The sequence below is a fragment of the Pelophylax lessonae genome (genome assembly GCF_965119305.1).
Source record: "Pelophylax lessonae genome assembly, chromosome: 5".
NCBI classification, from domain to species: Eukaryota; Metazoa; Chordata; class Amphibia; order Anura; family Ranidae; genus Pelophylax; species Pelophylax lessonae.
The window spans coordinates 231,898,767-231,923,394 of record NC_138772.1 but is presented as its reverse complement, the minus strand read 5'-3'; the positions used below and the strand labels follow the sequence as shown (position 1 = coordinate 231,923,394).

The window sequence follows — 24,628 nt, the reverse complement described above, 5'->3', positions numbered from 1 at the left end:
CATATTCCAGAGTCTTTGGAGCCTGCTTTGTAGAACAGGTGGGACAGAAATAATGTGTGATGTGAGATGCAGGTAGAGTACGTGGTATGCATGTTAACCCCAGGATGGAGCAGGCACTCTCAGTGCTTACCTGGCTCTAAGAGTCTTGGCCTGGCCTGGGGTAAAACTGGGCTTGTGTGGTGTATATACAGAGTTGCCTTTCTCCTCATGCTGTTGGGATGCTGAGCATCTTCTGGCTGCGGGAGATGGCGGCTCAGTTGTACAGATGATGCTTCTCTTTCCAAGGACATGCACAGATTGCAATAAATATTTCTCTTATGTCCTCTTACAGACGCAGCCCTTCCAAGTGTTCTTCACTATTAGGTAGTGGCGCCATCTGCAGGAGCAGGCTAGGTAGTGAAAACTTCCTTAAAAACTTTTACTTAGACACACTTTAGGGGCTGTCCCTCTAGACATTACCCTCAGACACTCAGAGCTACTATTCAGTTTCTTGGTGCCTAGCTCAGGAGTAGGACTTAAAAACCCGAATAGGGCTCTGGTCTCAGTCTTTTATTTTTTCTTTGAAAAATGTTTATTTTATTTTCCTCACTCACAATCGCTAGCTAGTCAGGGGGCTCCTCCTGGAGAACTATAAGCGACAGCCGGGCTGGGCTTCGCACTGGATGATATAGATCCTTATGGTACTCCAGTCTGGCCTACGAGCGTGCGCACGTTGTGGTCTGCCCAGGCCTTGCCACGACGGTGCCCCGACGGATGGGGACGAGCCTGCGGAGAAAATTCGCCGGAATCCTGGAACACCCTGTGTTGCAGCGTCCCCTCTTGACTGATGGCACCCCCACTCAGGGTGGGATGTGACCTGTACTGGAGCGGAGCCCACGGTCTGTGGTATGGTGAGTGATGCTACCCCCCCGTGTCCCTGGGACAATCATCTGGGGGGGGGGGGGGTGATGTGGGTTCACTCCATGGGGATGTCAGAGCTGTGTCTCTGTGGTGTTCTCCCTGGCCAGTCTGGACTGTCCCTGCCTCCCTGCTCCTTCTGGGGGCGCTCTAACGGCGCCCCGCTGCATGGGGGGGAAGTGTTGCTGTTACCTTGTCCTGGGAGGGCTTTCTAGTGGATTTCCACGGTGGCCAGGGTTCCTGCGCTCCTGACTGTCGGCAAGCCTGGCTGCATCACAGTAAGGGCAGCAGCAATTTTTTGCTAATGTGCTTTTGGCGCCTTTTCCGGCGCCATCTTGGATGTGGGCAGCTGTATTGTAAGAGTGGCGGCCATTTTCCCTGTGCTTTTCTCCATATACTTCTACTGGCACATGCCCGATCAGGGCGCTGTTCGGCCTCTAGCGGATTAAGTCACTTCCTCCATCCATCTTTCAGTTGCTGCAGAGGAATCGTGGAGAGCGGTCTGTTTTCTATCTCTTTAGCACTATAAGGGGTTTTTATTGCTTTGGGCATTATTCCTTAAGGCACTTTGCTTGCACAGTTGTTCTCATGTTATAAAGGGGGTCTCCAGCGGCAGTGCGGGATCACGGTGCGGACCGCAATCGCCAATTTAAAGGGCCAGTGTTCCTTTTTTTGTAAATCTTCCAAATGGGGTCCCAGGGTGACCATTTCCCCACAGATCTTGTTTCTGCATCCGGGACATCCGGATCACCTTCCTAGCTTCCTTATCTGCACCCATTGAAACATTGGCGTCCAAAGTGAATCTTATAATGTCACAAGGTAATGATCAAAAACGGCCGATGCCCTCTCAGTCTTCTGATTTAGAGCCTGATTTGGTTGCCATGGACACTACCCTCCCTGAGGGTTCCCTGTCCGCATACTCAGACGGGGAGGAATAGGAGTCCTCCGCTGTAGCATGGGAACGCGCTTTAGTTGAGGCACTTGTTCGCTTTGTTAGGGAGACTTTGAACATTGATGATGAGCCCACCCAGTCAGGTAAGCGGGTTTCCTTTGGGTCCCGCAAAGCCCAGAATTTGGGTCAGGTTTTCCCCTGCCCCGAGGAGTTTCACAATATCGTCAACGAACAGTGGCGTCGCGTGAAGAACGAACACGTGCTGGCGATGCCTAGGCGTTTTCAACGCCGTTACCCCTTTGCGGATCCGGTTTCTGATCGCTGGACGGTGTCACCTAGAGTGGACCACAATGTTTCCAGGTTGAATAAATCCACGGTCGTGCCCATGGAAGACTCCCCGGTGTTTGCAGCCCCGATGGATAGGCGCGTGGAGTCGCTTTCCCGCCACATGTACCTGGTGGCAGGCTCACTCCTCAAGCCGGTATTCGCTTCTGTGCTGGTCTCTCAGACGGTTACGGAATGGATTAAGGTGCTTAAATAAACAAACAAAATGAAGCAGACAATCAGTGCCTGCTTCATTTTGTTTGTTTATTTAATTTTGGTTCTCTCCTGTCATCTCAAATTTGCCACTTGTCTGTGTCTATGCATCTTGAATTTTGTATAGACAAACGCTGTTTTCAGCGATATGCTATACATACATAGATATATATATATACCTTCCTAGGAAATATGTTGTTGTACTCCTTGGTCACCTAATGGTTTTTCTGCTGTTTTTAGGATGAATTTTTAGGATGAATTTTCATCTAGATTATCTTCATCTGCTCATGATCGATTTTTCATGTTTTCTCTTTTTTTCTTTCATCTGTAATATTTAGTGTCTCTGCATGTATATATGATGATTCTATTTATCACCGTGTATTATGTCTGTAGAATGCTTGACCTAATGCGGATACATGTGTAGATGTTACCCTATTTATTTATCATTGTCTTATTATATACACATGAAATTGGGTACTTTATATTTTTAGTTATCTGCCAGATGTTCTTTGATCTTTTTTCTTTTTTTTCTCTTTTTCTTTTTTCTTTCTGTCTTTGTCTTTTTCTCTTTTTCTTCTTTCTTTTCCTTATTTCTTGTCTTTTCCTTTTTTCTTTTTTGGATTCTTTTTTTTATTATTTTTTGTTTTTCTTTTTCATGTGGGGTTCACTCTTCTTTTTTCCATGTGTGAATTAGATTCTTGCCAGAAGCCCATGTTGCAATTAGCTCTCATGGTTAGCAGCCTTTCACTTACCCAATTAACGTTAATTGTTTTTTTCGGTCTTTTGGCTGCAGTTTTATTATTTAGCTGGCATCTCCACATGTATCCACACGGTTATGACTAAGCGAACATAGTTTCGTGAAACGCGTCAACTGTTTTTTACCCTCCTGTCCCTGATTTGTCGTTTTGGATTTTATGGATTTTCAATAAAAGGTTTTTATCATCTACTATCACTCTCAAGTTGGTGTGCGGTTGCCTTCTTCTAATTGTACAGCTGTCGGGACTACGGACCTAACCTGCACCCTTCTGATTGTGAGGACATTTCAACACCAGAGCGGTCTCTGTGCTCTCATATCTATTTGATCAGGGTTTTAGCCTTGTTCCTGCTGGGGGGGATTGCGATTCTCGGGTATCTGGACATATTCCTGTTTAGAGCGGGTTATCACCGACCCTGTTGGGCAGTCTGTCGATCTTCCTTTCCGATCCAGGTCCTTCCTTTCCGATCCAGGTCCTGGAGTTCAGGGCCATTAAGCTTTGCCTGCTCCTTGGACTCCTCGGCTGCACGGTCTCCCGGTTCGGGTGCAGTCCGACATTGCCATGGCCGTGGCTTACATCAATCATCAAGGGGGCACCTGGAGTGGCCGGGTGGCCAAGGAAGTGGCCGGAATTCTGACTTGGGCCGAGGCGCACTTTCCATCTATCTCTGCTGTTCATATTCCAGGAGTGGAGAACTGACAGGTGGACTTTCTGAGTTGTCAGTCCTTGGATCAGGGGGAATGGTCCCTGCATCCGGAGGTGTTTCGGCTCCTGTGTGCCCGGTGGGGGACTCCGGACATAGATCTGTTCGCATCTCATCGCAACAAGAAGGTGGAAAGGTTTATGGCCGAAGCTCGAGATCCTCTGGCCGAGGCCACAGACGCGTTGGCACCGGTATCAGCTGATTTACACCTTTCCTCTGATTCAACTGTTGTCCAGGTTCCTCCGCAGGTTAACGTTGGAACAGGTACAAGTGATTCTGGTGGCCCCAGACTGGCCTCATCAAGATGGTCGTCGAGCCTCCCTGGCGGCTACCTCTGGGAGAAGATCTGCTGTCTCAGGGGCCGAAAATGGTCTCTGGCTTTAACGGCATGGCGGTTAAAGGCCAGGTGTTGAGAGGCAGAGGTCTCTCTGATGCTGTTATTCCTTCCTTGCTGAGAGCTCGGAAGGCTACCTCCAGGAAGATTTATCATCGTACCTGATAGGCCTACATTGCCTGGTGTGAGTCACAAGGGTTGCATCCTCGCTCCTTTTCGGTGGCGAGGGTGTTGGCTTTCTTGCAGAAAGGTGTGGAACAACGTTTGGCATTGGGCACGATTAAAGGTCAGGTGTCGGCTCTTGGCCATTTTCTTCCAGCGTCCATTGGCGACTAATTCCTTCATTCGCACCTTTATTCTGGGAGTGCACCATCTGGCTCCCCCACGGAAGGCCCCTTTGCCTCCGTGGAATTTGAATTTGGTTTTGTCTGTTTTGCAACCACCTCCCTTTTGAAATTATCAGAGAAATTCCTCTGCCTGTATTGTCCCAGAAAAGTTGCCTTTCTGGTGGCTATCACCTCTGCTCGCAGAGTGTCTGAATTGGCGGCTCTGTCCTGCCATTCGCCTTATCTGGTCGTTCATAGGGATAAGGTTGTTCTGCGACCCAACCAGCCTTTTCTCCCTAAGGTGGTGTCTGCCTTCCCCCTCAATGAAGATCTTTTTTTTGCCTTCGCTTTGTGCGAAGCCTAAGCATCCCAAGGAGTTTGCCTTGCATTCATTGGATGTGGTTCGGGCGATCTGGGTTTACCTGTCGGCCACTGAATCCTTTAGGATGTCTGATTTCCTCTTTGTCCTTTCCTGGGGGATCTCAGAAGGGTTCGGCTGCGTCCGCTGCAACCATTGCAAAATGGATCAGACAGACTATTGTTCAGGCCTATTCACTCTACTAGAGCCGTGAGTGACTTTTGGGCTTTTCGCTATCAGGCTTCTGTGGCTCAGGTGTGCAAAGTGGCGACCTGGTCATCTGTGTACACTTTTACAAAATTCTACAAGATTGACGTGATGGCATCCTCGGATGCTTCCTTTGGCCGCAGAGTTTTAAGTGCTGCGGTTTGTTGAAGAGACATGTTTTCTCTTCTTGGGGTGAATTTGTTGTTCTGGGGTTAGCTCTTGTTGGTTGAGCTTTTGTTGCCCTGTTGGCCACGTTTTGTTCTGGCCTTGTTGGCACGTTACCACGTTACCGTTCTGTTGGTTGCGTCTTTTCCCACCCCTCACACCTGCACTGCTTTGGGACATCCCAATAGTGAAGAACACTTGGAAGGGCTGCGTCTGTCAGAGGACGTAAGAGAAAATAGAATTTTTGTAAGAACTTGCCATAAAATTATTTTCTTCGAGTCCTCTGACAGATGCAGCCCCGCCCCGCCCCTCTATCTTGGGGTTGTTTGTCTTCCTGTACTGCTTGCTACGAAACTGAATGGTAGCTCTGAGTGTCTGAGGGTAATGTCTAGAGGGACAGTCCCTAAGGTGTGTCTAAGTAAAAGTTTTTAATGAAGTTTTCACTACCTAGCCTGCTCCTGCAGATGGCACCATTACCCAATAGTGAAGAACACTTGGAAGGGCTGTGTTTGTCAAAGGACTCAGAGAGAATAATTTTACGGTAAGTTCTTACAAAAATTCTATTTTTTTTTTTTTTTTTTGGGTAACTGTTGGCAACCCTGTGTCCGGCCATTTTTTTCACATTCTCAACGTTATATTCCATTTTGTTTCTCCAATAGGATTCCAAAGCTGCAACAGTTTTGAAATTCTACAGGGAAAACCAGCAGTCCCTTCTGTAAATTTAAAAAAATTCTTAATTTTCTCATTTATATTACATTTCATTGATTCTTATATATCTTAATGATATAATAGAGAAGAGGCAGTTTATACTATGGCCTCATACTGAAATAATGTCAGTCCAGAGTTCTTGGTTGTAACTTTGGGTCTCCTTGGCTAGGCAATTGGAAAAAAATGTGTATTTGCCCAAGAAGGGAGCTCCCCTGGACTATGCCTTGGCTGCTTTAGTAGAGGTGTTCAAGGACAATGCTTGAAAAAGAAAGCACCAATCTGAGGATATCTTAATAATTAGATGTTTGAAATCCAGCATAGGTTTAAACATGTGTAAGCAAAGAACTTCTGACTAGTTTGTCACATACTTGGCAAGAAATTTTGATAAATAAGGCAAATTCTTTAAATTGTCAGTGAGGGCTAATTGAGGCTTTTGCTGCCGGTCCCAGTGACCTAATTTTTCACCTCAGGTGGCCATACTATTTTTATTTTTTTTTGCTGTTTTTGTTTTTATGATCAGCTTTGAACATTAAAAAAAGACCCCACCCCAAAACTATATATTTTCTGAAATTAAAAGATGTTGCTACATGATAGATGCAAAAATGTTTATCAAAGCTATGTTTTCAATAATATACTAAAATCATAAACTCACACAAATACAGCATAACTTCTAAATTTCTTGCTAAATATAAAACATCTAAAAATGTATTGGTAATAAATAACAAATATTTGTAAATTGTAAATCATGCCTTTTTTACACAATGGTGAAAATCGAAGGGGTGAAAAAAATTGTACATGAGTGAATTGGGCTAAAAACCTTGAAAAAGCTTCACATTTACATTACTATATTACACTCCATATGCATTGAGAGTGACCACTAATACCAGAGATTGTTTCAAATGTCATGTTTATGGGTTCAATAATTATACTGGAGTTTGTGAAATATTATTCTCAACCTAAGCATTCATAGTGACTGTTAATATTGATCTTCTGGAGGGATGCACAACTTTGTGAGCTCATATGCGATACCATAAAGTTTCATATTAAGACCAGAGCAATATTGCTTTAGTAGAATGGTGGTGTGCATACTAAAAGGCCACTTTCCTGACAGACTCCATGGCAGCACACGTATGGGTAGGCTCCGCCTCCTCTCCTACCCTATAGGACCCCACTCCCATAAATTTTTGCTCCAAGCCAGGAGCCGTGTTCCTTTTTTGTCCTCCTTCCGCAAGAGAAGTCTTACCTTATAGGATGCGTTTTCTTACATACCTGGTGGCGTGTGGCTTTCCTGGATGATGCCTTTCTACCTTAGTCCAGCAATCTCAGTACTACTGGGTGGACCCGGGCAATTTGAAATGATGCCGGAAGATGCCATAAATCCTGAATGAGAGGTGGGCTGCATCGCTTGGCCAAACGTCCTTGCTACTAGCGGGAGGCCCTTATGCCCTGACGCACACGCTAGTCTCCGGTTGAGGAGCGTTCCAGGTCCTTCTGTCGGTATTGGTGGTAATGTATTGCTTACTTTATACTTTATATCGTTTTGCTTCCTGGTTAGTATGGCGGCTGGAGCGCTCCTGCGTTCCAGGCCGTCGCTCTCGGCTCCTCCCCCTGCCTCCTGATTCCCAGTTGGGTGTTCATTGCGAGGCTTGGTTCCTAAGTGGTCTGCGCTTGTGCGCACGCCACTTCCGGTCCTCCATGACGCGGTGGCGTCGGGGGGGGCGTGGCTTTACGGCTCCCGGGAAATTTAAACAGCTGATGGAGCTGTCATTCTTGGGATGTCTGTGGGCTTTTGCGGCGGCCTCCCCACGCTGTGTCTCTGCCTGTGTTTGGTAAGTCCTGTGCTGGGTCAGTCCTGCTTGAATGGGGGAGGGGAAAGGCGGCTATGGGAAGGTAAGATTGAGTTCTTACATCCTTCCTATTGCAGGTTATCTCGCTGTGATTTGCAATGGATGCCTCACCGCCCCCCGGTGGCCAGTCCCTGCGCAACAGGTGAGCTTTAGCTTTTAACTCTCGCTTGTCTGCCAGCTGGCTTACTGTAGCCTGAGCTTTTCTTTCCTTTGTTTTCAGCCCTTTTAGGTCTGACCAACGTCCTGCATCGGGATCAAAGGATAGATCACCTTCAGGCCATCACCATGCATCATCCAAATCCAGGCACCATAGATCCAGATCTAGGTCTAGGCGCCATGATGATTGTCCAAGCCGGTCTTCCCGACATGCTGACCGCCCCGCACACAAATCTTGCTGGGGTTGTAGGGCTGTAGTCCCTGAGGATAGATCCTTGTGTGATGCCTGCTATTCTCGGGCAATCAAGGAAAAACAAGTCCCAGATCCACCAGTGGAAACCCTGGTCAGGCGGATCGTGCAAGAATCCTTAAGGGATTGGGATTCCAACCGGCTGTCTGGGCATACAACTGATACTCCAGTTCTCCCTCAGAGGGAAGACGTAGAGCCAGGCACTTCCCAGCCGAGTCGCTTCTCGGATTCCTCTGAAAGTGAGGATGACCTAGAAGACCAAAGTTCAGGTTTTGATTTTGCCATGATCTCTCCGCTAGTAAGAGCGGTAAAAGAGGCGTTAAAATGGGAAGAGCCAGCAGACTCCCCAGCAAAACAGAAGAAATACTTTAAACATCTCAAGAAAGAACGGGATCATTTCCCTTTTCTGAATGAGCTGGGGGAAATCATTACAGACGAATGGCATGGAGTTGAAAGAAAGAATTCCTTATCGTCCAAATTTTCCAGGTTATATCCTTTTAAGACCGACAAAGTGAAGCATCTTGATTCTGCACCTACAATAGACGCAGCCTTGATGAGGCTAGTCAAACACGTTACCCTACCTTTGGAAGATTCCGTCTCATTTAAAGATGGTCTGGATAGACGAATTGATACGGATCTCAAAAAGATCTATCTGTTAGCTGGTATGACCTGCAAGCCAGCCCTAGCCCTTGCAGCCACATCCAAAGCTATGGAGGCTTGGGTAGATAACGTGGAGACCACACTGAAAGGTGTCTCAGAAGAAGCAGCCAGAAGCTCGGCTGTGTATGAACTAAGGTTAGCAACGGCCTTTTTGGGAGAGGCTTCCATTGATATCATTCGCCTGGTGGCGCGGGTCATGCTCTCTTCTGTCACGGCCAAACGTGCTTTATGGTTACGTCCCTGGCTGGCCGATCCTGCTTCCAAACAAGCCTGGTGCAGGATTCCGTTTGAGGGTGCGTCCCTTTTTGGCAACAAGCTGGACAGTGCCATTACCCGTGCCACTGGTGGTAAATCAGGTTTCCTCCCTCAGGATCGCTGTTTGTTTGACCGCAGAAGATTTCAGCACAAACCAAGTTCGGATCGATCCAGAGAAGCTTGATCTTACAGGCCTGGACGTGAGTTCAGAAAGAATTGGAAAAGATCTCAACCTACAGGTCAGAAGTTCAACAAGGGAACACCTTCTAGTGGTCGGGAGACCACAAAGTCTTTTTGATATCAGGCCTGCTCAAGCGTTGCGAGTAGGCGCTCGTCTACGTCAGTTTGCGCACGTTTGGGCAGCCTCGATTACGGACCAGTGGACCGTCAAGACTGTGTCTCATGGTCACGTTTGGTCTTTCAAAGAAACCCCAATTCTGCGGTTCATCCCTACGGCTCTACCTCGCGTGGAAGAAAAGAAGTCAATTCTTCTGTCATACGTAGATTCCCTGATCTCTCAAGGTGCTGTCATCCCAGTTCCGGCCGAAGAAAGGTTTCAAGGCCTTTATTCACCTCTATTCATGGTGCTAAAGAAAAACGGTTCTTGGAGACCGGTCATAGACCTGACTCATCTGAACTCTTTCATAAAGAAAGAGAGGTTCAGGATGGAGACACTCTTCACTATCCGCCAAGTGGTGCAACCAGAAGATTGGATGATCTCCATAGATCTAAAAGATGCCTATTTCCATGTCCCAGTGGCAGCAGAACTACAAAAGTTTCTTCGCTTTGCCGTGGGTCAAGTGCATCTCCAGTTTACCTGTCTCCCTTTCGGGCTTACCACCTCACCTCGAGTCTTTTCAAAGGTCTTACTGGCTATTGTAGCTCTGATCAGATCGAAAGGGATCCGACTGTTTCACTACTTAGACGATCTGCTTCTTCTTTCTCAAGACCAAGCACAGATTCTGCAACACAGATCTCAGGTAATCTCCACCCTTCAAGAATTCGGGTGGCTCTTGAATCTGGAGAAAAGCCATCTGGATCCGTCAAAATCCTTGATCTTCCTGGGGGCACTCTTCAACACCTCCAGAGGCACCATCTCTCTTCCAGTGGAGAAGATTCCGGTGATCCGCAGCAGAATACAACCGGCAATGTCAACTCCTTATCTTCGGGCATCACAGTGTCTGAAAATAATAGGGACCATGGTCTCCACGGCCCCCATGGTCAAGTGGGCACAGTGGAGGATGAGGCCCTTTCAAATCGGTTTCCTCCGCCAATGGAGCTCTGGGAATCCAGACACTCCTGTACGGATAACATCCTCTATGAGGGCGAGTCTGTCTTGGTGGCTACAACGGGAAAATCTCCTGAATTGTCATTCGATCGTTCCCGTTCCTTGGATCGTTGTGACATCGGATGCCAGCCAGACGGGCTGGGGTGCGCACTGCCTGTCAGAGGTGGCCCAGGGCAGGTGGGACTTTCCCACCCTCGGGTTGGTCTCAAATGTCCTGGAGCTTCGGGCAGCTTTTCGTGCCATCATGGCTTTCCGTCACTTGGTGAAAGGGTCCTCGGTCCTTCTACGGCTAGACAATACGACGGCAGTTGCATATATCAAGAGGCAAGGGGGCACCCGCAGTTCCTCCCTTCTGGAAGAAGTGAAACCGATCATGGCATGGGCCCAACGGAATCTTGCCAATCTATCAGCTGCTTATCTTCCAGGAGTCCAGAACGTTCAGGCAGATTTTCTGTCAAGAACCAATCTAGACAACAACGAATGGTCTCTTCATCCAGAAACCTTCAAGTGGGTCATCTCTCTGGGGATTCTTCCGGAAGTAGACCTGTTTGCCTCTCCAAACAATGCCAAACTGACGAAATTCTACTCGAGATGGCGTTACCCCCAAGCCTACGGGGTAGATGCTCTGACGGACCACTGGAAGTTCCACAAAGCATATGCTTTTCCCCCGGTCCCAGTGATATTCAAGTTCCTGCAGAGACTCAGGAGAGAGAGGGTAGAAATCATAGCAATTCTTCCGTTTTGGCCAAGGAGGCCCTGGTTTCCTCTGCTGCTCCAACTGAGCTTTCGGGATCCTGTTCCCCTGCCATTCAGGTCGGACCTTCTATCTCAGGGTCCAGTGCTGCATCCATGCCCAGCGCAGTTACATCTCATGGCATGGTCCTTGAGAGGGAAAGACTAAAAGCTCTTGGCTGTCCAAGTGCGGCAATGTCCACAATGATGAGTGCCAGGAGACCGGGCACCAACAAAGTCTACGAGAGGATCTGGTCTAAGTTTGAGGATTACATGTCTAATGAGTCCGATTTCATCACTAATCCTAAGATCCATCACATTCTGGGGTTCCTCCAGACAGGCTTAGACCTATCTCTGGCTGTTGGCTCTCTCAGAGTACAGATCTCAGCAATCTCTGCCTTCACAGGGACCTCATGGGCAAAACATCCTCTGGTCCGGCAGTTTTTCAGAGGTGCGTCAAGAATGAGACCTCCCAGGAAACCCAGGTTCTCCAAATGGGACCTTCCACTAGTCCTTGAGTTTCTCTCAACAACAGTTTTGGAACATGGAGATTCCTTCTTCCTTAAGAATCTGTCTATGAAGACGGCCTTTATAGTAGCCATCACATCGGCTAAACGTGTCTCTGAAATTAGTGATCTAGGTTGCAAAGAACCTTTTCTGACATTTTTTCCTGATCGGGTTGTCCTGGTCCCTATGCTAGGGTCCAATCCGAAGGTAAATTCAGTTTTTCATGTCAACCAAGAGATTGTTTTACCTACATTCAAGTCTCAAGATGACCAGAGTACCCATCCGTTGGATGTGGGCGAAGTCCTTCAAACATACTTGAAGTTCACAGCTTCCTTTCGCAAGTCAGACTATCTATTTGTTCTCTTTTATGGAAAGAACAGAGGCAAGAGGGCTTCTTCCAGAACAATTTCTAGCTGGATAGTTCAGACCATCCAGTGGGCATATAGAGCCAAGGGACTGGCTCCTCCGGAAGTGGTGACGGCTCATTCCACCAGAGGGATTTCTACGTCTTGGGCGGCTTCCCTTCATGTTGCACCAGATGTCATTTGCAGAGCGGCCTCATGGTCCTCAATTAACACTTTCATGTCACACTATTGTGTTGAACCTGCTTCTTTATCCTCAGTTGATTTTGGTTTAAAGATTTTGTCTGTTGACGGTGCAAATTAAACCTATTTCTGTTTGACCAGCAGTTGCCCACCCGGGTGTGTATGGCTAGTTATTTCCCATACGTGTGCTGCCATGGAGTCTGTCAGGAAAACGGAAAATTTATATCAATACTTACCGTAATTTTCCTTTCCTGATAGAACTCCATGGCAGCAGGAGTTCCCTCCCATCTGCTGGAGTAGTCTATATATGGAACACGGCTCCTGGCTTGGAGCAAAAATTTATGGGAGTGGGGTCCTATAGGGTAGGAGAGGAGGCGGAGCCTACCCATACGTGTGCTGCCATGGAGTTCTATCAGGAAAGGAAAATTACGGTAAGTATTGATATAAATTTTCCGTTTTTTAGCACTGTGTGGAAGTGTACATTTGCAAATTGTGCGCATCTTTGGGAACGTTTATTACAGTGGTATTAAATCTGTGACAGACCGGCTGGCACTCAGCCTGGGTGCCTCGCCAAGGTACAGCTTCCTCCATTCTGGAACCAGGAACATGATTTTATAGTTGAGAATTGCACCAAAGAACTAGATGACGCTAGCTTTGGTGCAAACCAGAACTGACTTTATTGTAAACTCACACAAAATATATACCACACAAAATCAGATAAGAGCTTAATCACATTAACCTAAACAATGCAAACTGTAAACAGTAATATCAGTACAACAGCTAACAAACATATAAACATCCCACAATAGTTTGGTAAGGAGATGAAGTGGACATAATACTAGCAGACAGAAACAATGGGGATTCACACATAGGAGGTATAAAATGGGGAATTATACAATGAGAGAAGGACACCTTAATAAACAGATTACACATACAGTGGGTATGGAAAGTATTCAGACCCCCTTAAATTTTTCACTCTTTGTTATATTGCAGCCATTTGCTAAAATCATTTAAGTTCATTCTTCTTCCTCATGAATGTACACATAGCAACCTATACTGACAGAAAAACACAGAATTGTTGACATTGTTGCAGATTTATTAAAAAAGAAAAACTGAAATATCACATGGTCCTAAGTATTCAGACCCTTTGCTTAGTATTTAGTAGAAGCCCCCTTTTGATCTAATACAGCCAGGAGTCTTTTTGGGAAAGATGCAACAAGTCTTTCACACCTGGATTTGGGGATCCTCTGCCATTCCTCCTTGCAGATCCTCTCCAGTTCTGTCAGGTTGGATGGTAAACGTTGGTGGACAGCCATTTTTAGGTCTCTCCAGAGATGCTCAATTGGGTTTAAGTCAGGGCTCTGGCTGGGCCATTCAAGAACAGTCACGGAGTTGTTGTGAAGCCAATCCTTCGTTATTTTAGCTGTGTGCTTAGGGTCATTGTCTTGTTGGAAGGTAAACCTTCGGCCCAGTCTGAGGTCCAGAGCACTCTGGAGAAGGTTTTTGTCCAGGATATCCCTGTACTTGGCCGCATTCATCTTTCCCTCGATTGCAACCAGTCGTCCTGTCCCTGCAGCTGAAAAACACCCCCACAGCATGATGCTGCCACCACCATGCTTCACTGTTGGGACTGTATTGGACAGGTGATGAGCAGTGCCTGGTTTTCTCCACACATACCGCTTAGAATTAAGGCCAAAAAGTTCTATTTTGGTCTCATCAGACCAGAGAATCTTATTTCTCACCATCTTGGAGTCCTTCAGGTGTTTTTTAGCAAACTCCATGCGGGCTTTCATGTGTCTTACACTGAGGAGAGGCTTCCGTCGGGCCATAAAGCCCCGACTGGTGGAGGGCTGCAGTGATGGTTGACTTTCTACAACTTTCTCCCATCTCCTGACTGCATCTCTGGAGCTCAGCCACAGTGATCTTTGGGTTCTTCTTTACCTCTCTCATCAAGGCTCTTCTCCCCCGATAGCTCAGTTTGGCCGGACGGCCAGCTCTAGGAAGGGTTCTGGTCGTCCCAAACGTCTTCCATTTGAGGATTATGGAGGCCACTGTGCTCTTAGGAACCTTAAGTGCAGCAGAAATCTTTTTGTAACCTTGGCCAGATCTGTGCCTTGCCACAATTCTGTCTCTGAGCTCTTCAGGCAGTTCCTTTTGACCTCATGATTCTCATTTGCTCTGACATGTATTGTGATCTGGAAGGTCTTGTATAGACAGGTGTGTGGCTTTCCTAATCAAGTCCAATCAGTATAATCAAACACAGCTGGACTCAAATGAAGGTGTAGAACCATCTCAAGGATGATCAGAAGAAATGGAAAGCACCGGAGTTAAATATATGAGTGTCACAGCAAAGGGTCTGAATACTTAGGACCATGTGATATTTCAGTTTTTCTTTTTTAATAAATCTGCAACAATGTCAACAATTCTGTGTTTTTCTGTCAGTATGGGGTGCTATGTGTACATTCATAGTTACATAGTTAGTGAGGCTGAAAAAAGACACAAGTCCATCCAGTTCAACCTATGATGTGTGTGTGTGTTTGCTTTTAACCGTACATTGTATACCCCTGTATGTTGTGGTCTTTAAGGTGTCCATCCAATAGTTTTTTGAATCTATCAATGCTCCCCGCTGATACGACTGCTTGCGGAAGAGAATTCCACATCCTTACCGCTCTTACAGTGAAGAACCCCTTATGCACTTTAAGGTTAAACCGCCTTTCCTCAAGTTTTAGTGAGTGGCCACGTGTCTTATTGTATTTCCTTTCTCTGAACAGTTTGTTCCTTATGCTAGGGTCGCCAGTACAGTATTTGTACATTGATATCATATCCCCCCTCAATCGTCTCTTCTCCAGAGAGAATAAGTTCAGTGCTTGTAGTCTTTCCTCATAGCTGATGTCCTCCATTCCCCTAATTATTTTTGTTGCCCTTCTCTGGACTTTCTCCAGTTCCAGCACATCCTTCCTGAGGACCGGTGCCCAGAACTGGACAGCATACTCCAGATGTGGCCGGACCAGAGTCTTGTAGAGTGGAAGAATAATCTCTTTATTTCTGGAGTGAATCCCCTTTTTTATACAACCCAGTATTCTGTTGGCTTTGCTTGCAGCGGCTTGGCATTGCATGCCACTTCCAAGCCTGTTGTCTACCAGTACCCCCAGGTCCCTTTCCATCCTAGACTCACCCAGAGGTTCCCCCCCTAGTGAGTAGCTTGCTTTCTGGTTTCTGGCCCCCAAGTGCATTACTTTACATTTTTCTACATTAAATCTCATCTGCCATGTAGTTGCCCACCTCGTTATTTTGTTCAGGTCTGCTTGCAAGATTTCCACATCCTGCATAGAAGATATTGGCATGCCTAATTTAGTATCATCTGCAAATACTGAGATTGTACTAGATATCCCCTCCTCTAGATCATTTATGAATAAATTAAACAGGATTGGTCCCAGGACAGAAGAATGAGGAAGAAGAATGAACTTAAATGATTTTAGCAAATGGCTGCAATATAACAAAGAGTGAAAAATTTAAGGGGGTCTGAATACTTTCCGTACCCACTGTAGCAGCAGGAGATCTCAGCATCAGGTTGTTTTAAGCTGACTATAATCTTCGGCTTAGAGTCTTTGCATCTGGTGGTGGGGGAGGGGGGGGGGGGTTGAAGGGTTGAAGCAGTCAATGCTGTTTTGGACACAGAGGCCCCAAATCTGTATCCAGGTCCTATATTCCCAGAGTCTGTGTGTTTTCTGGGAGACATGGACCCAAAACGAAATCAAAGCCAGTCTAAAGGATTCCCCAGGCACACACCTCACAAAGAGTAGAGCCCCCTCAAAAGCCAGGGCCCAAAGTCAGTAAGCAAGAGGCTACCCTGCAGTCTCCTCCAAAATCCAAAAGCCAACATTTATTATTTTGGAGCTTACCGCTTAGATGTGATGACTACATATTTTTTTTTTACTTTTTCAGGCTTTCTTTCCCTTATTTTCACCTAGTGATCCTGCCAGTAAGTCTGTTGTTGTTTTTTAACCACTTGACCTCCAGAAGGTTTTACCCCCTTCATAATCGGGCTATTTTTTGTTATTCAGCACTGTGCTTCTGTAACCACTGGCTGACTGCCCCACATATATATACTGCTGGGCGGCTGCTCTCCTGCACGAAATCACATACAGGTATGTGATTTTGCTCTTCAGGGTCTATGGCACACATGCGGGAGACTAGCTCCTGCTGGGATTGGAAAGAGCAGGAATCAATCAGCAGGACCATAGGATCCACTGATCATTCCCGAGAGAGGCAGGATAGCGGCCTGCCTATGTAAACAAGGCAAGGGAGACACAGAGATCCTGTATTTCTGCTAAGCAAGAACAGGGATCCCTCACAGCCAAAGCACACTCCCTAGGATAACATTTAACCCTTTGATTGCCCCTGATGTTAACCCCTTCTCTGCCAGTGTCATTAGTACAGTGACAGTGCATTTTTAAGCACTATTTACTGTATTGGTGTCACTGGTCCCTAAAAGGTGTCGATGTCAGATTTGTCTGCCTCAATGTTGTAGTCCTGCTAAAAATTGTAGTCCTGCTAAAAATTGCTGATCGCTGCCATTACTAGTGAAAAAAAAAAAATTCCATAAAAATATCTCATAGTTTGTACACGCTATAACTTTTTTGCAAACCAATCAATATATGCTTATTGGAATTTTTTTTACCAAAAACACGTAGCAGAATACATATTGACCTAAACTGTTGACAAAATTTGATTTTTTACATTCTTTTATTGGATATGGTTTATAGCAGAAAGTAAAATATTGTTGTTTTTTTTTTGTTTTTTTTTTAATTGTCAGTCTTTTTTTGTTTATAGCGCAAAAAATAAAAACCGCAGAAGTGATCAAATACCACCAAAAGAAAGCTCTATTTGTGGGGGGAAAAAAAATCTATTTTATTTGTGTACAGCGTTGCACGACCTCGCAATTGTCAGTTAAAGTAATGTAGTGCCATATTGCAAAAAATGGCCTGGTCATGGAAGGGGGGGTAAAGCTTCCGGGGCTGAAGTGGGTAACTGGAAATTGCACAGTCATGCAACACTGTACGCAAATAATATTTATGTCGGTTTTTTATTACACACATAGAGCTTTCTATTGGTGGTATTTGATCACCTTAGGTTTTTGGTTGTATAAACAAATTATTTTTTCGTTTTTTTTTTTTTTTTTAGTAAATAAAAACTGGAAATTTTGAAAATAACCCAAATATTTTCTTTCTGTTATAAACATATACAATAAAAAAAAAAATCGAATTGCGTCATACATTTTTGCCAAAATGTATTCTGCTATATGTCTTTGGTTAAAAAAAAATTAAAATTCCAATAACTGCATATTATTTTGTTTGTTTAAAAGTTATAGCATCTACAAACTATGGTATATATACTGGAATTTACCTAGCTAAATATGCTTTACTTGTAATGGCGGCGATCAGCGACTTATAGTGTGTTTGTGATAGTGTGGCGGAAAATTTGACGCTAACAGACACTGGCTGGGTGGGTAACTAACTTACAATGAGGTCGCTAGTGACACTAATACTGTTCACTGTACTAATGACACTGGCTGGGAAGGGGTTGACATCAAAGGGCAATCAAAGGGTTAACTATGTGCCTAATGTGTGCTGTTTTTACTTATCTATTTATAATATGTTGTGTGTGTTGTTTCTCTCCTTGCTTTTCAGGGATAAGAAACAGCCAGATCGCTTTTCTCAGTAGACAAAGTTCTGTGTGTTTGTAAAGCCAGAACTCTGTGCTGTGATTGGACACAGCCGATCAGCAGGTTTCAGCTGAAATTATTAGCTGAAATCTACTGCCAAACAGGGGGCATGCAACGTTGCTGCTAACCTGCTAGGTAAATGCTTTGCTGCGAAAAGTTTCTCATTCTGTGGTTGTATTATGGAAGATACTGCTTGATGGTTAAAATAGTACATTACTTCACTTGTTATCTTGTATTGGCATACAGATATTCTTGGTTTCTCTTTTTTACATAGGTATGTAAATTTTCTCAATCAACTCCTTTCTGGAGTGCAGAAAATGAACACGGCCCCAGTATATTTGCATTATGTTATTCTTCATGGCATTCCAAATTTTGATACAACTGGTGGTAAGTAATTTAAGGTATGGGTACTTTTTCCTTACATGATTTATACTTTTGACAAACTGAAGGATCTTGTTTTTCCAAAAAAAAAAAAAAAAAAAAAAAAATATATATATATATATATATATATATATATATATATATATATATATATATATATATATATAATATACATACAGTGGGGAACGTAATTATTTGATCCCCTGCAGATTGTTTAAGTTTGCCCACATACAAACAAATGAATGGTCTATAGTTTTATACATAGGCGTATTTTAAATGATAGAGCCAGAACGTCAACCAAAGTTTCAGATCTGGTGTTCCAAGGGTCAAAGTCAGTATTTTTCTTCCGCTAAACACGCCAAGTCAAATTAATGCCAAAAAAGCAAAATTTTGGTCTCATCTAACCACAGCACTTTCTACCATTTAGATGTTCTTTTGCAGGACTGCACATGTGCCTTCTTGAGGAGTGGGACTCGCCGTATTTGGAGGAAGAAAGATGCTGATTATGACCTAAAGGACATCATCCCTACAGTCAAGCCTGGAGGTGGAAACATTATGCTTTGGGTCTGTTTCTCTGCTAAAGTTGATGGCCGACTTTGCAGCATTGAGGCAGTAATAGATGGGGCCATGTATTGTAAAATATTGGATGAGAACCTTTTTCCCCCCTGCCAGAACACTGAAGATGGGTTTTTGGATGGGTCTTCAGCATAACAATGACCCAAAACATACCACCAAGACAACAAAGGAGTGGCTCAAGAAGAAGCACATTAAGGTTATGGAGTGGCCAACCAGTCTCCAGACCTTTAACCTACAGTGGGTACGGAAAGTATTCAGACCCCCTTAAATTTTTCACTCTTTGTTATATTGCAGCCATTTGCTAAAATCATGCTAAGTTCATTCTTCTTCCTCATGAATGTACACATAGCACCCCATACTGACAGAAAAACACAGAATTGTTGACATTGTTGCAGATTTATTAAAAAAGAAAAACTGAAATATCACATGGTCCTAATTATTCAGACCCTTTGCTGTGACACTCATATATTTAACTCAGGTGCTTTCCATTTCTTCTGATCATCCTTGAGATGGTTCTACACCTTCATTTGAGTCCAGCTGTGTTTGATTGGACTTGATTAGGAAAGCCACACACCTGTCTATGTAAGACCTTCCAGATCACAATGCATGTCAGAGCAAATGAGAATCATGAGGTCAAAGGAACTGCCTGAAGAGCTCAGAGACAGAATTGTGGCAAGGCACAGATCTGGCCAAGGTTACAAAAAGATTTCCGCTGCACTTAAGGTTCCTAAGAGCACAGTGGCCTCCATAATCCTCAAATGGAAGATGTTTGGGACGACCAGAACTTTTCCTAGAGCTGGCCGTCCGGCCAAACTGAGCTATCGGGGGAGAAGAGCCTTGGTGAGAGAGGTAAAGAAGAACCCAAAGATCACTGTGGCTGAGCTCCAGAGATGCAGTCAGGAGATGGGAGAAAGTTGTAGAAAGTCAACCATCACTGCAGCCCTCCACCAGTCGGGGCTTTATGGCAGAGTGGCCCGACGGAAGCCTCTCCTCAGTGTAAGACACATGAAAGCCCACATGGAGTTTGCTAAAAAACACCTGAAGGACTCCAAGATGGTGAGAAATAAGATTCTCTGGTCTGATGAGACCAAAATAGAACTTTTTGGCCTTAATTCTAAGCGGTATGTGTGGAGGAAACCAGGCACTGCTCATCACCTGTCCAATACAGTCCCAACAGTGAAGCTTGGTGGTGGCAGCATCATGCTGTGGGGGTGTTTTTCAGCTGCAGGGACAGGACGACTGGTTGCAATCGAGGGAAAGATGAATGCGGCCAAGTACAGGGATATCCTGGACAAAAACCTTCTCCAGAGTGCTCTGGACCTCAGACTGGGCCGAAGATTTACCTTCCAACAAGACAATGACCCTAAGCACACAGCTAAAATAACGAAGGAAGAACATTCCGTGACTGTTCTTGAATGGCCCAGCCAGAGCCCTGACTTAAACCCAATTGAGCATCTCTGGAGAGACCTAAAAATGGCTGTCCACCAACGTTTACCATCCAACCTGACAGAACTGGAGAGGATCTGCAAGGAGGAATGGCAGAGGATCCCCAAATCCAGGTGTGAAAGACTTGTTGCATCTTTCCCAAAAAGACTCCTGGTTGTATTAGATCAAAAGGGGGCTTCTACTAAATACTGAGCAAAGGGTCTGAATACTTAGGACCATGTGATATTTCAGTTTTTCTTTTTTAATAAATCTGCAACAATGTCAACAATTCTGTGTTTTTCTGTCAGTATGGGGTGCTATGTGTACATTCATGAGGAAGAAGAATGAACTTAAATGATTTTAGCAAATGGCTGCAATATAACAAAGAGTGAAAAATTTAAGGGGGTCTGAATACTTTCCGTACCCACTGTATATAAAATGAATGGAGGGAGCTAACATTTTGAGTTGCCAAACGACAGCCAAGAAACCTTAAGGATTTAATAAAGATCTGTAAAGAAGAATGGATCAAAATCCCCCCTGAGATGTGTGCAAACCTGGTCAATAACTACAAGAAACGTCTTACCTCTGTGCTTGCCAACAAGGGTTTCTTCACGAAGTACAAAGTCATGTTTTGCTTGTGGATCAAATACTTCTTTTACTTACTGAACTGCAACTCCATTTATAACATTTGTATCATGTGTTTTTTTTGGATTTTGGTTGATATTCGGTCTCAATCATTTAAAATACACCTATGATAAAAAATTATAGACCCTTCATTTCTTTGTAAGTGGGCAAACTTACAAAATCTGCAGGGGATCAAATTATTATTTTCCCCACTTTGTATATATGTGTATATGTGCCTTTATACGCACATGAACTTTAATGGCATCCCAGTCTTCGTTCGTAGGGTCCAATATTAAGTTGGCCAACCCTTTGCAGCTATAACAACTTCAACTCTTCTGGGAAGGCTATCCACAAGGTTTAGGAGCGTGTCTATGGGAATGTTTGACCATTCTTCTAGAAGTGCATTTGTGAGGTCAGGCACTGATGTTGGAGGAGAAGGCCTGGCTTACAGTCTCCGATTTAATTCATCCCAAAGGTGTTCTATCGGGTTGAGGTCAGTCGAGTTCCTCCACCCCAAAATCATCCAGGTCTTTATGAACCTTGCTTTGTGCACTGGCCCAAATCAATTGGTGGAGGGTGGATTTTGGTGTGGGGTTGTTTTTCAGGGGTTGGGCTTGGCCCATTGGTTTCAGTGAAGGGAACTCCTAAGGGTTCAGAATACCAAGACATTTTGGACAATTTCATGCTCCCAACTTTGGGGGTGACCCCCTTCCTGTTCCAACATGACTGTGCACCAGTGCCCAAACAAGGTCCATAAAGACATGAATGAGCGAGTTTGAGGTGGAGGAACTTAACTGACTTGACCGCAACCCGATAGAACACCTTTGGGATAAATTTGAGCAGAGACTGCGAGCCAGGCCTACTCCGCCAAGATCAGTGCCTGACCTCACAAATGCGCTTCTGGAAGAATGGTCAAACATTCCCATAGACACACTCCTAAACCTTGTGGACAGCCTTCCCAGAAGAGATGAAGCTGTTATAGCTTTAAAGGGTGGGCCAACTCAATATTAAACCCTACGGACTAAGACTGGGATGCCGTTAAAGTTCATGTGCGTGTAAAGTGTCCCATTACTTTTAACAATCTAGTGAGAGTGTGTGTGTGTGTGTATATGTATATATATATATATATATATATATATGTTGTGTGTGTGTTTATACAGTGCCTTGCGAAAGTATTCGGCCCCCTTGAACTTTTTGACCTTTTGCCACATTTCAGGCTTCAAACATAAAGATATAAAAATTTATTTTTTTGTAAAGAATCAACAAGTGGGACACAATCATGAAGTAGAACGAAATTTATTGGATATTTCAAACTTTGTTAACAAATAAAAAACTAAAAAATTGGGCGTGCAAAATTATTCAGCCCCTTTACTTTCAGTGCAGCAAACTCTCTCCAGAAGTTCAGTGAGGATCTCTGAATGATCCAATGTTGACCTAAATGACTATTGATGATAAATAGAATCCACCTGTGTGCAATCAAGTCTCCGTATAAATGCACCTGCACTGTGATAGTCTCAGAGGTCCGTTTAAAGCGCAGAGAGCATCATGAAGAACAAGGAACACACCAGGCAGGTCCGAGATACCGCTCTGGAGAAGTTTAAAGCTGGATTTGGATACAAAAACATTTCCCAAGCTTTAAACATCCCAAGGAGCACTGTGCAAGCGATAATATTGAAATGGAAGGAGTATCAGACCACTGCAAATCTACGAAGGAGAAGACTGATCAGAGAGGCCCATGATCACTCTGGATGAAATGCAGGGATCTACAGCTGAGGTGGGAGACTGTCCATAGGACAACAATCAGTCGTATACTGCACAAATCTGGCCTTTATGGAAGAGTGGCAAGAAGAAAGCCATTTCTTAAAGATATCCATAAAAAGTGTCGTTTAAAGTTTGCCACAAGCCACCTGGGAGACACACCAAACATGTGGAAGAAGGTGCTCTGGTCAGATGAAACCAAAATTGAACTTTTTTGCAACAATGCAAAACGTTATGTTTGGCGTAAAAGCAACACAGCTCATCACCCTGAACACACCATCCCCACTGTCAAACATGGTGGTGGCAGCATCATGGTTTGGGCCTGCTTTTCTTCAGCAGGGACAGGGAAGATGGTTAAAGTTGATGGAAAGATGGATGGAGCCAAATACAGGACCATTCTGGAAGAAAACCTGATGGAGTCTGCAAAAGACCTGAGACTGGGATGGAGATTTGTCTTCCAACAAGACAATGATCCAAAACATAAAGCAAAATCTACAATGGAATGGTTCACAAATAAACATATCCAGGTGTTAGAATGGCCAAGTCAAAGTCCAGACCTGAATCCAATCGAGAATCTGTGGAAAGAACTGAAAACTGCTGTTCACAAACGCTCTCCATCCAAACTCACTGAGCTCAAGCTGTTTTGCAAGGAGGAATGGGCAAAAATGTCAGTCTGTCGATGTGCAAAACTGATAGAAACATACCTTACGACTTACAGCTGTAATCGCAGCAAAAGGTGGCGCTACAAAGTATTAACTTAAGGGGGCTGAATAATTTTGCACGCCCAATTTTTCAGTTTTTTATTTGTTAAAAAAGTTTGAAATATCCAATAAATTTCGTTCCACTTCATGATTGTGTCCCACTTGTTGATTCTTCACAAAAAATTACAGTTTTATATCTTTATGTTTGAAGCCTGAAAAGGTCGAAAAGTTCAAGGGGGCTGAATACTTTTGCAAGGCACTGTATGTATATACACATAGAGTGAGGGGAAAAAAGTATTTGAACCCCTGCTTATTTTTTATGTTTGCCCACTGACAAAGATTAGAAATGATCAGTCTAATTTTAATGGTAGGTTTATTTTAACAGTGAGAGACAGAATAACAGCAAAAAAGTCCAGAAAAAACGCATTTCACAAAAGGTAAAAATTGATTTGCATTTTAATGAGGGAAATAAGTATTTGACCCCTTCACAAAACATGATTTAGTACTTGGTGGCAAAATCCTTGCTGGCTATCACAGAGTTCAGACGTTACTTGTAGTTGGCCACCTGGTTTGCACACCTCTCACTAGGGATTTTTACCCACTCCTCTGCAGATCCGCTCCAAGTCCCTCTTTGCAGATGCTCTCCAAGTCATTAAGGTTTTGAGGCTGAAGTTTGGTAACTCAAACCTTCAGCTCCCTCCACATATTTTCTATGGGATTAAGGTCTCCAGGACCTTATTGTGCTTCTTCTTGAGCCACTCCTTTGTTGCCTTGGCTGTGTGTTTTGGGTCATTGTCATGCTAGAATCCACAACCCATTTTCAATGCCCTGGCTGAGGGAAGGAGATTTTCACTCAAGATTTGACGGTTCATGGCCCCCTCCATCGTCCCTTTGATGCAGTGAAGTTCTTGTGTCTCCTTAGCAGAAAAACACCCCCAAAGCATAATGTTTCCACCTCCATGTTTGACTGTGGGGATTGTGTTCTTGAAGTCAAAGGCAGCATTCCTCCTTATCCAAACACGGCGAGTTGAGTTGATGCCAAAGAGCACGATTTTGGTCTGATCTGACCACAACAATTTCACTCGGTTCTCTTCTGAATCATTCAGATGTTCAATAGCAAACTTCAGATGGGCCTGTACATGTGCTTTATTGAGCAGGAGGACCTTGCTGGTGCTGCAGGATTTTAGTCTTTCACGGTGTAGTGTGTTACCAGTTGTTTTCTTGGTGACAATGGTCCCAGCTGCCTTGAGATCATTGACAAGATTTTCCCGTGTAGTTCTGGGCTGATTCCTCACAGTTTTCATGATCATTGAAAC

At 44.4% G+C, this 24,628-nt stretch overlaps 1 protein-coding gene across 1 annotated transcript in view; it reads left to right on the top strand.

Annotated features, from left to right (window-relative positions):
* The window catches only part of TNS3 (tensin 3), a 504,601-nt gene that overhangs the window by 142,261 nt on the left and 337,712 nt on the right, over window positions 1–24,628 (top strand). Inside the window, exon 7 of the mRNA XM_082257842.1 lies at window positions 18,122–18,234. Within this exon, the coding sequence (XP_082113968.1) occupies window positions 18,122–18,234 (113 nt within the window). The remainder of the gene's footprint in view (window positions 1–18,121; window positions 18,235–24,628) is intronic.